Here is a 15128-nt window from a genome sequence, read left to right as displayed (position 1 = left end):
AAGTTTTAACAGGGACTAAGAATCCAAAGTAGCCCTTTGAGACATCACTAATGAAAAGATCCTGAGTAAACTTACGATCTCAATTTAAACACATACGAATTGTATCAATTAAAGCAACCATTTTTATTAGATAGACACTAAGTTAACTATAAACATTGAAATACAAAAAGGCAATATATAATTCTCCACTCCCAATACATTGCAGGCAAATGGTCATATTCACACAGATATTAAGAAAACAAAATATATATTTCAATATCAAGTAACAATGATTCAGAAAATTAAATATTTACCCATTAGTAAACCATTAGCTTGAATATTACATTCTTCATAAGAGTTATTGATTTGCTTAGTTGATCTCAGACAATTGTTACATTTAAACCGACAATGAATACATACTCTTGTGAAGGTGACAAATGAAAATGACAAAATAGATAGTTTACATCAATCCATTCACAAATAATTTAGGTGCTGGTCTTCCTCTAGGAAACTTAGGGAAAAATCAATTCTGTTACAGTAGCTAGGTTTCTATCCGAATATTCAAAAATCCGCACAAAAAACAATACACACATTTTCCCCACAGGAGTTACGTTTCCATCAAATTGATTTGTGAATAAAATGCTGTGTGTGATGACATAGTGGACATAAAAATAACTTTTGTGGTTAAATCCCCCCCCCCCCTTTTTTTTAAGAAAAAAAAAAGTTAAAATGGGTTTCCATCACATTTTCAACTCTGATTTTTTTGTCACAACAAATGTTGCGTTACATAGAGAATGTGCCCACTATGGTTTTGGCACGTGCGCCCTAGCCAACAGCTCGCAGGTACAGTGCAGGTATAGCCTACTACACGATGAGATTACTAATGGACAAAAAGAGCAAGATTATGTTAATTTGTCAAACGGCAGCCAAGCATCACCAAAATAAGACCCTCGATATTTATTGGAAAGGAGCATCAAGCCCATCACCTTGCACTTTCACCACCCTGGGAAGTTCATCATAATTTATTTAATCTGTAGCCTGATAAACTGCATGTTTTCTCAACGAGCAGTAGTTGGGAGGACCTCACAACATGACTCCAAGTTGTTTTTTTGTTTTTTCTCTCGATATGGTTATTATTCACCTCTATTGCTCGCGTAATTCATTTAATTGACACAAAAAGAGCCCACCTTGCCTAGAGTTTTTTGTTCTGTCGATATTTAAAAAAAATCTAAACATCTACTTTACACGCATACAAAAAGTTGGATGGAAACCTGGTTAAGAAATACTTTACTTTTATTTTTTTTAACCACTCAGCACTACTTTATCCAGCTTTGACTGACAACCACTTCCCCCTGAAGTATAAAAAAAGTATCAAAGTGTAGCAAAAAATCTATTTCGCATTGTTCACGTTTAGTCTTAGTGGCAAATCCATAGAATACAACAGAGCAATCATTTGTAGGTAGGATTAGGAATGTCAGTCTAACTGATACCTTTTTCACACTACTGAGCTAAGCTGAGCTGTACTGGTCTGGTTACTCATCCTCCATAGTTGACTGAACCGTACTGGAAAGAACAATGTGAAAAAAAAATACGATACAGGTCGACACAATACTACGAAAAGGTATTTGTCTCAATTTTCTTTCAATTCTTCCTTCAATCATGTCATTTTCCCCATAAAAAAAGGTTAAGGCTTGGTTACCGTAGGAACCAATGGCAACAGAGGCAAACGCAATAGGTGACACCTCACACAGGCTTTGGTCAAGGCACAGGTCACGGCTTTGGTTAAAGGTGGAGTCCACGCCAAAATCCAAATTTGCCAGATGCCACCATACCGTAAAAGGTGTGACTATCACAGAGTGGGCCTTTAAATTGTAAGCAGAGTCTATTCCGTGCTATCTGCACTAAGATCCCCATTGGTTTGAGATTGAGGCCAACACATTTCTTTGAATGCATGTGTAGTGGGATCACATACATTGTGAAATAGACCACTTTGAGGGTATGAAAACGACAAACTTTGGTTTCGGGGTGAACTGTCCCTTTAAGTTGTATGGGACAGTCTATACTGACAAACCAACCTATAGTCAACCCATTCTTACACAACACCAGTCTCTCATTGCCAAAGCCAATACGCAGACAACAAATACAGAAGGCACTTTCTACCACGTGAAAAGATTGAAAACCAAAGTACCTCGTTTTAACGAGAACTGTCTGAAAAGGCTAACGAAATGTTGTAAATCTGAAAAGGACATTAGATTGTGATGCGCAAGTATAATGGCAAATGTGCATTTAATAATTACAGTAGCCCTGGTAACTAATAACCTAGGTGATTATCATAGTTCTTCTAGACTGAGTGCCCGCTAAACTAAACTTCATGCATGATGCTTTTCATTCAGGTATCACCCTACTGGAAGCAAACACTCATTCTCTTCATTAGCACATTGAAATTGAAGGATGCTGAAAAGCCACCCTCACTGGAGTCCCAACATGTGGTTACTTTACAACAGTCAGACATGCGAGAGGAATATACAAAGACTGAATTGACAACAAGCATGAAGCAAACAAAACACGTCATCTTCTTTATGACACGACCAGGGGACACGTTACACACACACGCTGGAGAGCATAGCTAAAAGAGAACATTGACACATACACGAACAAAGGGCATTGCAAAAAAAAGAAGAAGGAAAAAAAAAAAAAAAAAGTGCACACATACTGAAAAACAATGCAAGATTCGCAATCATTCGACTTTCCATTCTGAAAAAGCACAGCGGGGACAAGTTCCTACTCAAGTGCCCTTTTTTTTGTTGCTGTCAGGTGACCACAGCTCATATATAAAATTAAAAAAACTGATCCCAGATCAGGCCTTACGGAAGCCCCAGCAGACAGACTGCTGGTCAATGGTGGTTTCTTCAACTGAGGCTCCATAGTGTGACCTATAAGGGATTGATGACAGCAGGGTGTGGGGGATCCATCCCCATCCCAGAAAGGTGGTGTGGTGGTGGGCGTTGGATGGATGGAAGAGGGGAAGGGCGTATCTGGGGGTTAAGTTAGCCCGGCCTGGGTCTAGTTGTTCCCCTGAAAAGCTCCGGAGGCGGCGGAGGAGGCTGCGGAGGTGGCGGCCGTCTGGAAGGACTTGTTGGTGAGCACACCCTGGGAGAACTCCTGCTGGGCCTTCTGGAAGCTGGCCCCGGTACGCCGGTACTGGCTGTGCACCTGGGAAAGGAGGAGACCCAGGCATTAGGGTTTATAGATTCTATACTGATAGGTGTAGAGGTGGAAGTGCAATGAACTATGGTATTTGTAGTAGGGCTGGGATGATACCAGTATCGCGATACTCGTTAGTATCGTGGGCAAGGGAACAAAATACAAAGAAGATTTAACTTCTTTAGGAAAACAGCCCTAATGTTGGAAACAAACATCATTATGTTGTCATCCAGAGTCACATGTATTTATTTTCCAAGCTGTAGCACACAATTGTTTTACATACAGCAGGTTTTTTCCCCCATCATTTTTGCCAAAATATCCCAGCCTTAATTTGTAGTGCGATGTAGCAGTCAGTCTTTATTGTCGAATGTTGAACACAAACTGAGCGAGTACGGTAGTTAATTGTAGTCATATAGAGTACCAGTCATGTGTTCTAGTAAAAACTGAATACCGTAGCTTGAACAGAAGTGAACAATGGGATTTGTAGTCATCATGTCTATACAAGTTTATAGTAAAGCACCAGTCATGTGGTCATACTGAAAAAAATGGTGCTCAGTCACAAGTTTAAAAAACTGTTTTGTCCCCAAGTCTGGATATGTACAGTTATAACATACAGGTAGGTACTGTAACGCCACATACCATCTTCAGTAGGATGATTGACAGCACAGCGCAGACAGTGAAGAAGCAAGCCACCACGATCATGATGGCTCCCACTGCCTTGTTGGTGCTGATGATGGCGAATGAGGCGAGCCAACCACTGGAATCAAAGAGAGGGATCAACATAGGGTAATTCGTTTCGATATGGGAATGTATTGGCCTATGAAATTATGTTATAAAATGTATGTTATTCACCATTGAACTATTCTGTGGTTTATATTCACAATATGTATAGAATTTCCCAAAATACTCCATTTCATTGACGAAACATGGGGGGGGGGGGGGGGGTCTAAAAAGGTTGGAGTGTATTTTATGAAAAATATTTTCAGATAAATGATATTAACTTATCAACTATTCAAAGCAATGCATCTGTTGAGTTCCGCCAGATTGTACTAAGCTATTCACTTTTGACAGTGAACCACCTGGAGGTCATCCTCAGCGACATACACCATTCTGACTAAGAGCCTAATTGTAAACAAAGTAAGAAGCTTCATGTTTAAATCAGACAAAGGAAAGCACAACTAAACAGGTGGATGGGAAGTAAAAAAGACCCGAGGCCTTGGGAGAATCTCACTTGCATTTCCTTGATTCCCAACCTTCTCATACAACGGGTTCTGAGAAGGAGGTGAGGAAAGAGGACACTAGGAATCAAGCAAATGCAATTTACATTCTCCCCCCTTTTCGAATTGCATTTTTTCAGAAACATCCACTTGGCTGACCTAAACAAATAGGATGGATAGGTGTAAGCAAAATGGTGATGTTTCCGCCTAGCTTCACCACAGGACATAGGGGACCTTTCACCATATTGCTCGCTTACACCTACTGTATCTAATTCGCTCAGATCTGCCAACACTGACGATGTAGGGGGGGGGGGGGGGGGGGGTTGTTTCTGGATGGGGTTGTAGTATTGGAAGAGGGCCAGGAGAGGAGAGTTACTGCAGGAAGAGCAGAAGGAGCCAAAGCCTCTCACTTACAGAGGAGTCTTTAGGAGGAACGAGAGACGCTAGTAGGAGGGAATCTGTCAAAGACATGACAAGAAGAGTGAGAGAGGAGATGGGCGAGAAAAAGAGAGATGGAGAGAAATCTCAAAGTCCGGCATGTACACCTTCGTACACACACACATACACAAAAACACATGTGCACCGCAATCCTCCTCCACCCCCACACATACAGATTGAAGACATGCAACAAACAAAAAAATAAATCTATAGCGTCCCATTCAGACCTGTCCCTCAGACCCACCTGTTTCCCCATTTGGGGATGCCGATAGACTGGATGACGAACAACACCACTTGGCAGAAGAACACAAAGAAGAACAAGAAGAAACTGAAGGAGCTGTCCGTCCTGCAAAAGAAGTGAGAGCGAGCACACAGGGTTGAGCGAACTCACATTGGATGTCAATTCAATAACAGAATCAGGCAGTTCTTTGGGAAGTAAAACCCTTCATTTTACACACTACTCTGTGCCTCCGTGTCTGCTCTGTCCCTTACAGGTATTTGGCTAATGGACAGGATGCCATCAACATCAAAAATGTCATGATCATTGTACTACTGGAAAAGAAAACAGGAAACCATTTCTATTGCAAGTATTTTAACCTTCCTTCAACACTGTGCAATGTTAAAATGTTGTCCACCAGTGCAATGCAAATAAATTGGATGCCAAAATGTGCTTTACGCAAATATGGTAAGAAATGAATTGAGATCAAAACCGGAACACTGTCCCTTTAAGCTATTACATAATTGCAACTCAACAGTAGGTCAGTCAATCCTGGTACTCACTTGAAGGCCTTGTAGACGGGTCTGTACCAGCAGAGGAAGGAGCAGGGGGCGAACAGGATGAACCAGAGGATGGACAGGCCAAAGTCCACGCCGTACGCGGAATCCGTGGTGAAGTAGGCCAAACATGCCAGCAGGTTGAGGAACAGAGTCACACAGTGGACTGGAGGGAGAGGGTTGTGTTCATTAGGCACCAAATGGAAGAAAACTGACTGAAACATGGTGAGGCAACCTGGTCTCATTTTTGTTTTCCGTTGCAAAACTTATGGAATTGTTTTAAGAGGGTCATACCATGGATCATTTAGCTATCTGATTTGGAATTTTATGGCCCGGTACCGGGTTACCTTCAGACGAGTCTTGTGGGCGTTGTAGAGCAAAACATGTACCTCATCTACGTGTTTGTGACAGTCTCAGCTTTTGATGGCGGAGTCATATTAGTTTGTAGCCCAAACCGTTCGGACGCTACAGACAGAAGTTGGCAAATCGGCGGTACCGACTTCAGACGAGACCCGTGAAAACGTATCCTGGTCTGACAAACACCGCTGTGGCTCTGCCACCTTCCACCGAAGATGCAGGAAGGCCGACATGGGAGGATGTGGTGGATTGAGACGCAGCCCATGCAACAAAGGGTATATCTCTAGCTTAAACTGACAGCTTTTTAATGGGGATTTTGTTATTCTGCTCATTAGACTTCCGCGCGGACATAAACTCCATGGGGTATTAAAGAAGGGTGGGCAGTGCGTCACATTACAATATTCCATGAGTCAGCATCTTTGCAGTATTTAACAAAGTAACAAACCAGTCTCTGCGGTAGTACTGCATGCATGCGCGCACACACACAGACAGTGTACTTACACATCCACAGATAGTAAATCATCTTGCAGACCCTCTGGTACTCCACTGGAATCTCCTCTGAGAAGTCCTGGTAGAAGCAAGGCTTGATGGGAAAGATCTTGGGCAGAGGTGGCCAGTTGTTCTCTTTGCCTATTACAATAGAAATTAATTGATTAACATTCAATCAATCACTTTTTCCAACAGCTCCATTGCAAATGTTTTAAATGTATCCTGAATGATCCTCATCTTTCCCAAGAAGATTTTTCCATTAATGAATTTGAATTTCAATTCACTTCCTGGCTTGCCTGAAATGAAGTGGGCATTGACCCCGTCCCTGCTGTAGAGGTAAAGAATGTCAGAGGCAGGGTTGGTGTCAATTCCATTTATTCAGGAAGTACATTGAAATTCAAACTGAAATTCCAGGAATTGTTTGAATTAAAATTGACCCAAAACTTGTTGAGAAGGTAGGATATCTTCAGAGCGTGAGCGGTGTGTACAAGGCATGGCATGTATAGGGAGAGAATAGAGTGAAGGGGAGTGACCTGTGGAGGCTCCCCTGCTCTGAAGTGCCTGCTCTCTGCGATCCAGCTCTGCAGCCTTCCTCTCCAGCTCCTCCTGCTGCCTCAGCAGGCTGGCCTGGGCTGCAGCCGCCGTGGCCTGCAGAGACAGGAGGGGAGAGAGGACAGGTCACATTTTGCCTGTATGGTTCACATACATGTATGATATAATTGTAACGTAATCAATGACTTATCTCATGAAACCACACAAACAGTTTTAGGCAAACAATATATGCTTTTGCTCATGGTAGATGTGTCCCCTTTCTGTCCACTGATGTAATTTCTGGACTATAAATCTGTCCATTTAAGGGACCCCTTTTGGCACCCCCAGAAGCAAAAAAAATCCATATAGCTTAAATCAGTATGGACAGGTGAGACAGTTAAATGTGAAAAAGTCTATATTTTCAGTCTCATGCGAAGACATTGATGGCTTTTGGTCTCATAGTGAACTAGTGACAAGCGCCATCACTGACCTTTGGGCCGGGCTCTGTGGACGGCTGGAGCACGGCAGGCTGGGAAAGGGTCGTGGAAGCCGGAATGGTGGGCCCTGATAGGCCAGCCTGAAACAGGAAAGACACACGGCAGACTGAAAAAAAGTGGGACAAACACCAACACACAATACAGCAATCTGTGATCAATGGGAATCAATCTAGTCCACATCAGTTACTGTAGTTTTGATCAGTGAGTGGTTTGGTTTGTTGTATTACAGAGTGTATGTGTGTGTTCATGCTAGGGTAAAAAGCAGGTAATCTTACCGTCTGATGGTCTGGGAAAGGGTTAAATTGCTCAATGTGGTCTACACCAGAGTTGGTCACTTGTGTAACTGAGGGATCCTGAAACAAAACAACAAATTGCTCTTCAATATTATGGGCAATTCCACAGTTATGCTTTGACTCCGATTTTTCACGTTAAAATGTATGCCAAACAAAAACTATTGATTTCAAAGTTTAACAAATGATACAACTCTATGCACAAGGACTACTTTGAACAATTTACACAGAATTTCACAAAAACACATTTATTGTAAGAATTGCACAGATGCATATTTAATGAGACCACGTTTTCCAAAGAATTCTGTTAAATATCTACTCTGAATTAAGATTCAAAGAATTCTGCAGAAAGAATGGGATGTCAGCTATGACATGAAAAAAAAATGTTTTGTTTATTGAACTACAGTAGGTGAATCAGATTTACATCTGGTAACAGAATTACATCATGGGTCCCTGATCTGTACTATATAGAAATGCATGATTCTGGATATTAATATCATTCTCTTCATGGTGATGTATCCTGAATAGGTACACAAAGATAGAAATATGCAATATCCTTCTTTTGCATATTTTGGTCATATTCTACACACTGACTATTATGGTAATGAGCTCCGCCCCCAAACAAGACCACATTTGGTTGGTCTGGACCAGACCAAATCTGAACCAATCACAGAAGTCTGTTTCACAAGTTTGGACATTACAGCACACTATAGTACAGTATATATTTTAAGTACAGTACATTATACAGTACTGCACTCTACTTTTCTTTACTGTGCAAATTTGAGAAACATAGACATCTATGATTGGTCCAATTTGGTCTCTCCTTTGTTCAAGAAAGAAAAAACAGTTATGAGCTGAACATAACAATATGCCAGTGGAAGGGAGGACAGTAGCAAGTTACCCAACTGTGGTTCGTGACTACTATGATTTCCCATTGTAGCCAACTCAGTTGCAGTAATTCCAATACTGATTTTTCGATAATTCAGTTACCGATGAAGTGATTTTTTTTTTTTTTATCACTTAATAATTAAACAAACTTGATAATCAGTAAAAACACAAACTAATTGGTAGGTCTACCTTTATCTGTTACTTCTGTTATCCTCCCTACTCATGAGGGAGAGAAATTAGTAAATATCTTAAAGATGTGGGTTTTTGGTAACAGAGTTGCAAGGCACAAAGCAATGTTTCTTGAACTTACAGAAGGCAAATAATTTATCCAAAACCAAATATAGGTGTTGATATTAATTGGCATGGGTCTTTACTTCAATATTATTCTGTTTTGATCCATTTCTAATAAATGTTAAGACTTTTTCTGGTAGATGACCCTTTATCCATCTGTTTGACCAGAAATAAAAGCCTTTTTCAATCCTGAAAATTAGGAATAAGCAAATGGTTAAAACATTTATATATGCCTTCATTTCTCAAAAAGAAAGACTACTAGCTTTTATTTGACATGCTCCTATTTGACTTCACATGTTGTTGCTCATGGGTCCTTTTAGATGGAAATGCCAATATGCAACACTCATTCTTATTATTACGACATAAATTGTCTCATCTAATAGGCCTATTGATCCATCACAGGAAAGAATGTGACACAACATTGGCAACGTTCACGTGACGCACACAGCCTTTCATTTCAGAGCTCACATAAAAGAGATTGCTTATGAATTCGTGATATTTCCAGAGGTCGAATAGCTCAAGAAGTTTCATTTCCTGAAGTCAAAAAACAGTGTATCAAAAATGTAAATCAGGGGCAACCACATTCATCCCAGAGTCCAGTTTGACCTGATATTTCAGTGGGCATCAGAGAAAGGATTGATGTTAGCCTAAGCTAGGCTAATACTTTACAGGACCGTTTAGTAAACTTCAAGTAAAGGCTGAATGACCCCTGGCCTGAGAGCAGAGCAATACAAACAAACAAAATCCAGAAGAGACATGGGGGTTGATATGAACAGGTGGGAGTCGGTCTGCTCTCAGCACATGATAATGTGTCACACATGAAGTCATGTGACATAGGCCTTATACTCTGACTTGCGTAGTAGCCATCCGCCCCTCTGACACACCTGGCAGCTTTCCCAAGCAAGGAGGAAGAGACATCCCTGCCATTTAACAATTCAATCAGTTAAATAGATGGCAAACCTTGGTAATCATTGGCGACCACAAAAATATGGATACAGTGCATTCGGAGAGTATGCAGACCCCTTCCATTTTTCCACAATTTGTTACGTTACAGCCTTATTCTAAACTGGATATTTTTTATTATTATTTTATTTATTTATTTTATTATTTTATTATTTTTTTATCCCTCAATCTACACACAATATCCCATAATGACAAACCGAAAACAGGTTTTTAGAAATGTGTTAAAAATTAAAAAAAACAGAAAGACCTTAACTATTCAGACCCTTTGCTACGAGACTCAAGATTGAGCTAAGGTGCATCCCGTTTCCATTAATCATCCTTAAGATGTTTATACAACTTGATTGGAGTCCACCTGTGGTAAATTCCATTGATTGGACGTGATTTGGAAAGGCACACACCCGTCTATATAAGGTCCCACAGTTGACAGTGCATGTCAGAGCAAAAACCAAGCCATGATGTTGAAGGAATTGTCCGTAGAGCTCCGAGACAGGATTGTGCCGAGGCACAGATCTGGGGAAGGGTACCAAAACATCTCTGTAGCATTGAAGGTCCCCAAGAACAGTGGTCTCCACTATTCTTAAATGGAAGAAGTCTGGATTCACCAAGACTCTTAATAGAGCTGGCCGCCCGGCCAAACTGAGCAATCAGGGAGAAGGGCCTTGGTCAGGGAGGTGGCCAGGAACCAGAAGATCACTCTGACAGAGCTCCAGAGTTCCTCTGTGGAGATGGGACAACCATCTATGCAGCACTCCACCAATCAGACCTTTATGGTAGAGTGGCCAGACAGAAGCCACTCCTCAGTAAAAGGCACATGACAGCCCGCTTGGATTCTGTTCTGATGAAACCAAGATTGAACTCATTGGCCTGAATGCCAAGTGTCACGTCTGGAGGAAACCTGGCACCATGCCTACAGTGAAGCATGGTGGTGGCAGCATCATGCATCATCCATTTTTCAGTGGCAGGAGACTAGTCAGGATCGAGGGAAAGATGAACGGATCAAAGTACAGAGGGATCCTTGATGAAGTCCTGAGCACTCTGGAGCAGGTTCTCAGACTGGGGCGAAGGTTCACCATCCAACAGGACAACAACCCTAAGCACACAGCCAAGACAACGCAGGAGTGGCTCCGGGACAAGTCTCTGAATGTCCTTCAGTGGCCCAGCCAGAGTCCGGACTTGAACCCGATGGAACAGCTCTGGCGAGAACTGAAAATAGCTGTGCAGCGATGCTCCTCATCCAACCTGACAGAGCTTGAGAGGATCTGCAGAGAAGAATGGGAGAAACTCCCCAAATACAGTTGTGGCAAGCTTCCAGCGTCATACCCAAGAAGACTGTAATCGCTGCCAAAGGTGCTTCAACAAAGTACTGAGTAAAGGGTCTGAATACTTATGTAAATGTGCTTATATATATATATATATTTTTTTTTTTACATTTTCTAAAAACCTGTTTTTGCTTTGTCATTATGGGGTATTGTGTGTATATTGATGAGAAAATGTATCAATTTTAGAATAAGGCTGTAACGTAACAAAATGTGGTAAAAGCCAAGGGGTCTGAATTCTTTCAGAATACACTGTATGTTTGAGGTAGTTTGGGAAACAAATGATGACGGCAGAAACATACATAAGCCGAATAATGATAATAAGGTGTAGGCCTAACCAACAAGAAATACAAGACGGGACGCTCTTTCAACAATACAGTAATAACAACTAGGGAGTGGTGTTGTCTATAGAGAAACCAGTGAACTAGCCTAGCAGCCTACTAGAAAGTAGACTTTGACAACGTCACACCAGACATTCCTATATAGGCTACCCTGGCAGTGTGTATGTGGTCACCAATGATTACCAAGTTTTTCCAGTTTCACAAACCCACAGCTAAGGCAAACTCATATCTAATCCAATGGCGAGTCAGACTTCATATCCAAATTCATAATTGAGTAATAACGCCCAGAATTGCAATATCAGACATGTGAACAGCAGCTGTGAACTGTAGGCTGAGCTATTTGTTCAGGCGCATACACACCCTGCAAGCAAACAGTCAGTACCATTGCGAACTAGAGACAGTGAAAATACAGGAAGAGCGATTGCTTTGCAACTATTAGCTACCATTGAAGTAATTGTAGGTCTGAATCAAAATGTGACGTCGTTACAGGAAATACTATTTTTCACTATACGAGTAGCAAACACAGAGCGTGCTATATAGCCTACTTGGTATTTGGTTTCTGTAAGTTCTGATTGAAACAGTGGATATGATTCGTTAAGCCTAGATTTTGCATTCTGTCAACATTACACCCTAGGCCAATCCTTTAACTGATGGCAAACGTACTGAAAATTGGTGTTGTACACTAAAGCATGCAGCATTCTATATGCAGAGGTATTGTTAGAATATACTGTAAAATACTCAAATGGGACAATGCAACCACCCTACTGTTTAATGGACTTACCAGCTGTGGCTCTAGCCAATAGAAGAAGTTTGCGCTACTCTACATAGTAGTCACAGGAAACATTACAGAGTTTTGCAGCGTTGCAAGATCTGTAGCATTCATTCTGACAAGTTCAGCCTACTGCTCTTGATCAAAAATCATTGATATTCATGCCCAGCCTATATGCTATCTCGCTGCTGTGCAATTGAGTTTGTTCAGCTTATCTCTCTCACACTTCCTTGATGGCCAGTGTGGCCATAAGCTTGTTCAATTCATTTTGTTAACGTCTATAGAGAGATAGGCCCTTTGTAAAAGGTGCAGCTGAACTGTAGACCTACAACCTAGACATCATGGAAGCTATGAAGTCAGTCCACACAGCCCGGTGTCAAACTAGACGTAACATAGTACAGTAAACGTACATCCAGGACACTGAAATTACACTGAACAAAAATATAAAACACAACATGTAAAGTGAAGTCACCAGAAATGTCACCCATTGAGCGTGTTTGGGATGCTCTGGATCGACGTGTACAATAGCATGTTCCAGTTCCCACCAATATCCAGAAACTTCACACAGCCATTGAAGAGGAGTGGGACAACATTCCAAAGGCCAGTCAACAGCCTGATCAACTCTATGTGAAGGAGATGAGTCGTGCTGCATGAGGAAAATGGTGGTCACACCAGATACTGACTAGTTTGCTGATCTACGCCCCTACATTTTTCTTAAGGTAACTGTGACCAACAGATGCATATCTGTATTAACAGAAATCCATAGATTAGGGTCTAATGAATTTATTTAAATTGACTGATTTCCTTATATGAACTGTAACTCAGTCAAATCTTTTAAATTGTTGCATGTTGCATTTATATTTTTGTTCAGTATATGTGTACACTTCTGTGTGTGTGCGCGTGCCTGTCTGTGTGTAGTGTTTTTGTGTACCATTTTAATTAGGAAACCAACAGTATTCTGATGCCCTGTGTATTTACTTGAGAGTGAGTGTAAGACTATGTATACCTGTCTGTCTACCTGTGAACTGTAAGTCTGTAAAATCTTTGAAATTGTAGCATGTTGCATTTATATTTTTGTTTCGTGTAGAATTATATTTTATGTCATCATGAATCTCATCACGGTCAACTTTAGCAACTTCTTACTACCTTTTAGCTACTAGGCATGTTAGCTAACCCTTAACCCCGCTAACATTAGCCACCTAGTTAACGTTAGTGTTAGCAAGGATGCTTCAGAAGAGATCGGAAACTCCATCGTATTTTGTATATTGCCCATGCTACTTCAATAGGCCGTGCGGTGCATTCTGGGCTATTTTGGGACAAAGAGAATTGTCCTTCAAGGAGTGAATGGGAGTCAATTGAGCACTAGCTCAACAACCCAACATTAGCATGAATTTCATCAACATCACAAATATTTTCCGAGATGTGAGATAATTAACTTGCTATCTGTATTATTGTATAGCTTTGGTATCGTGACATTACGTTCTGTCAGGGAAAATAGGCACGTTTCTCGACTCATAACCTGACTCTGAGAAGGGATTGCATGACAATTATCTTAGCAACCGCGTGATGCGGTATGACAACGTGAACGCAATTGGTCGATAGTCTGCTGCTTGGGGTATTATATATTTATACAATCCTCCATTGATTGCACAATGGGGTTCCGATCTCCTTTCTCTAATATCTCTGGTGTTAGCAACCTAACTAATGTTACCCCAACAAATATGAATTTGTAACATATCATACGCTTTGCAAATGCATAACATATCATACAAAATGGATTATTGACATCCACAAATTAATGCATAGCATATGAAACGGAACATATCAGCCCAATTAGAGTGTATCGGATTTACATTTACTATATGTCTACCCCCGAGTCCAGGTTGGTCCCCACCTAAAGGTAAACTGAATTCTGTAGGTTTCGGTTTATGAAAAACAGATGATACAGACAATGTGCTCACTAACAGTAGCCTACCCTAAGAACGTATAGCCTATGCCATGGCGTGCTAGCTAACTTGTGGAATTCCATATTATTTTGAAAAGAAGTAGTAGACCAGTCTATCAGCTTGTAAACTATTTCCTTGATCAAATTTGCATTTATCCACATTTGCAACTTCCTGTATCTGAGAGAACGGCGAAACCCCACCCTCATTTGCAGACAATGACAAATTAGAAGCTGAAGTTTTGTCAATCATGCCACGTCGCCCGAATTAAACCCAGAATACACCCAACAGGTTTCTTTGTGTTACTTTTGAGCAAATAATGGTTAAAAGTTAGCAGCAACTTTCTATCAACTCTAGTGTGGAATGAAAGGGTCTTACTTGGAAAGGGTTGACATTGGACGAATCTGCAAATGGGTTATCATCAAATCCCGACATTTTAATGGCGTTTTATAGATCTCCTCAAAGTATAAACAATACACAGTCCTATCGTTTGATATGCTCCTTTTTATCGCACTGGTAACTTCCTGAAATGGAGTTTAGTGCGCAGACGTTGGTTACGTATGAGATGACGTCTACCTACGTCATTTGGCTATTCAAGTAAGACCCCACCTTTAGATCAAAATGGGTGTTTTGGGAGACGTCATGTCTCCGATTTATTTACAAAACAAATAGACAAAACATTTGTGCATGTCTTTAGTACTATTTTGAAACAATTCGATGTGTATTAATGGCACTAGCCAGACCTATGGTTAAAAATACAATCATTTGTAAAATTCCCCCCTTAGGCTAATGTTAACATGGTAGATTCTTTTTTTTTTTAAGAAACTATTATTTTAATTTG

The 15128-nt window shown here is 40.8% G+C and overlaps 1 protein-coding gene across 1 annotated transcript; it reads right to left on the bottom strand.

Annotated features, from left to right (window-relative positions):
- Window positions 1–2917: 2917 nt before the first annotated feature.
- Window positions 2918–14816, bottom strand: scamp2 (secretory carrier membrane protein 2). The gene is made up of 9 exons (XM_039017183.1): window positions 14666–14816; window positions 7762–7839; window positions 7480–7566; window positions 6992–7106; window positions 6471–6599; window positions 5619–5778; window positions 5083–5184; window positions 3823–3940; window positions 2918–3192 (listed from the first exon to the last, which is right to left on the bottom strand). Exons 1-9 carry the CDS (start codon window positions 14720–14722, stop codon window positions 3043–3045), a joined length of 996 nt encoding a protein of 331 aa, XP_038873111.1. The 5' UTR covers window positions 14723–14816; the 3' UTR covers window positions 2918–3042.
- Between the last annotated feature and the right edge of the window lie 312 nt (window positions 14817–15128).

Source organism: Salvelinus namaycush, chromosome 21 (assembly GCF_016432855.1).
Source record: "Salvelinus namaycush isolate Seneca chromosome 21, SaNama_1.0, whole genome shotgun sequence".
NCBI lineage: Eukaryota > Metazoa > Chordata > Actinopteri > Salmoniformes > Salmonidae > Salvelinus > Salvelinus namaycush.
Note: the sequence above shows the minus strand (reverse complement) of the source record. Positions and strands in the feature narration are given on the sequence as shown.

What these genes read in the sequence shown, in the direction of transcription:
- scamp2 (XM_039017183.1), bottom strand. Translation starts at nt 14,722, where the DNA reads ATGTCGGGATTTGATGATAACCCATTTGCAGATTCGTCCAATGTCAAC. An exon ending in ATCCCCAAATGGGGAAACAG is followed by an intron (nt 3,941 to 5,082) that starts GTGGGTCTGAGG and finishes CTTTGATTCCAG; the next exon opens with TGGTTGGCTCGCCTCATTCG. An exon ending in CAATCATCCTACTGAAGATG is followed by an intron (nt 3,193 to 3,822) that starts GTATGTGGCGTT and finishes CTCCTTTCCCAG; the next exon opens with GTGCACAGCCAGTACCGGCG.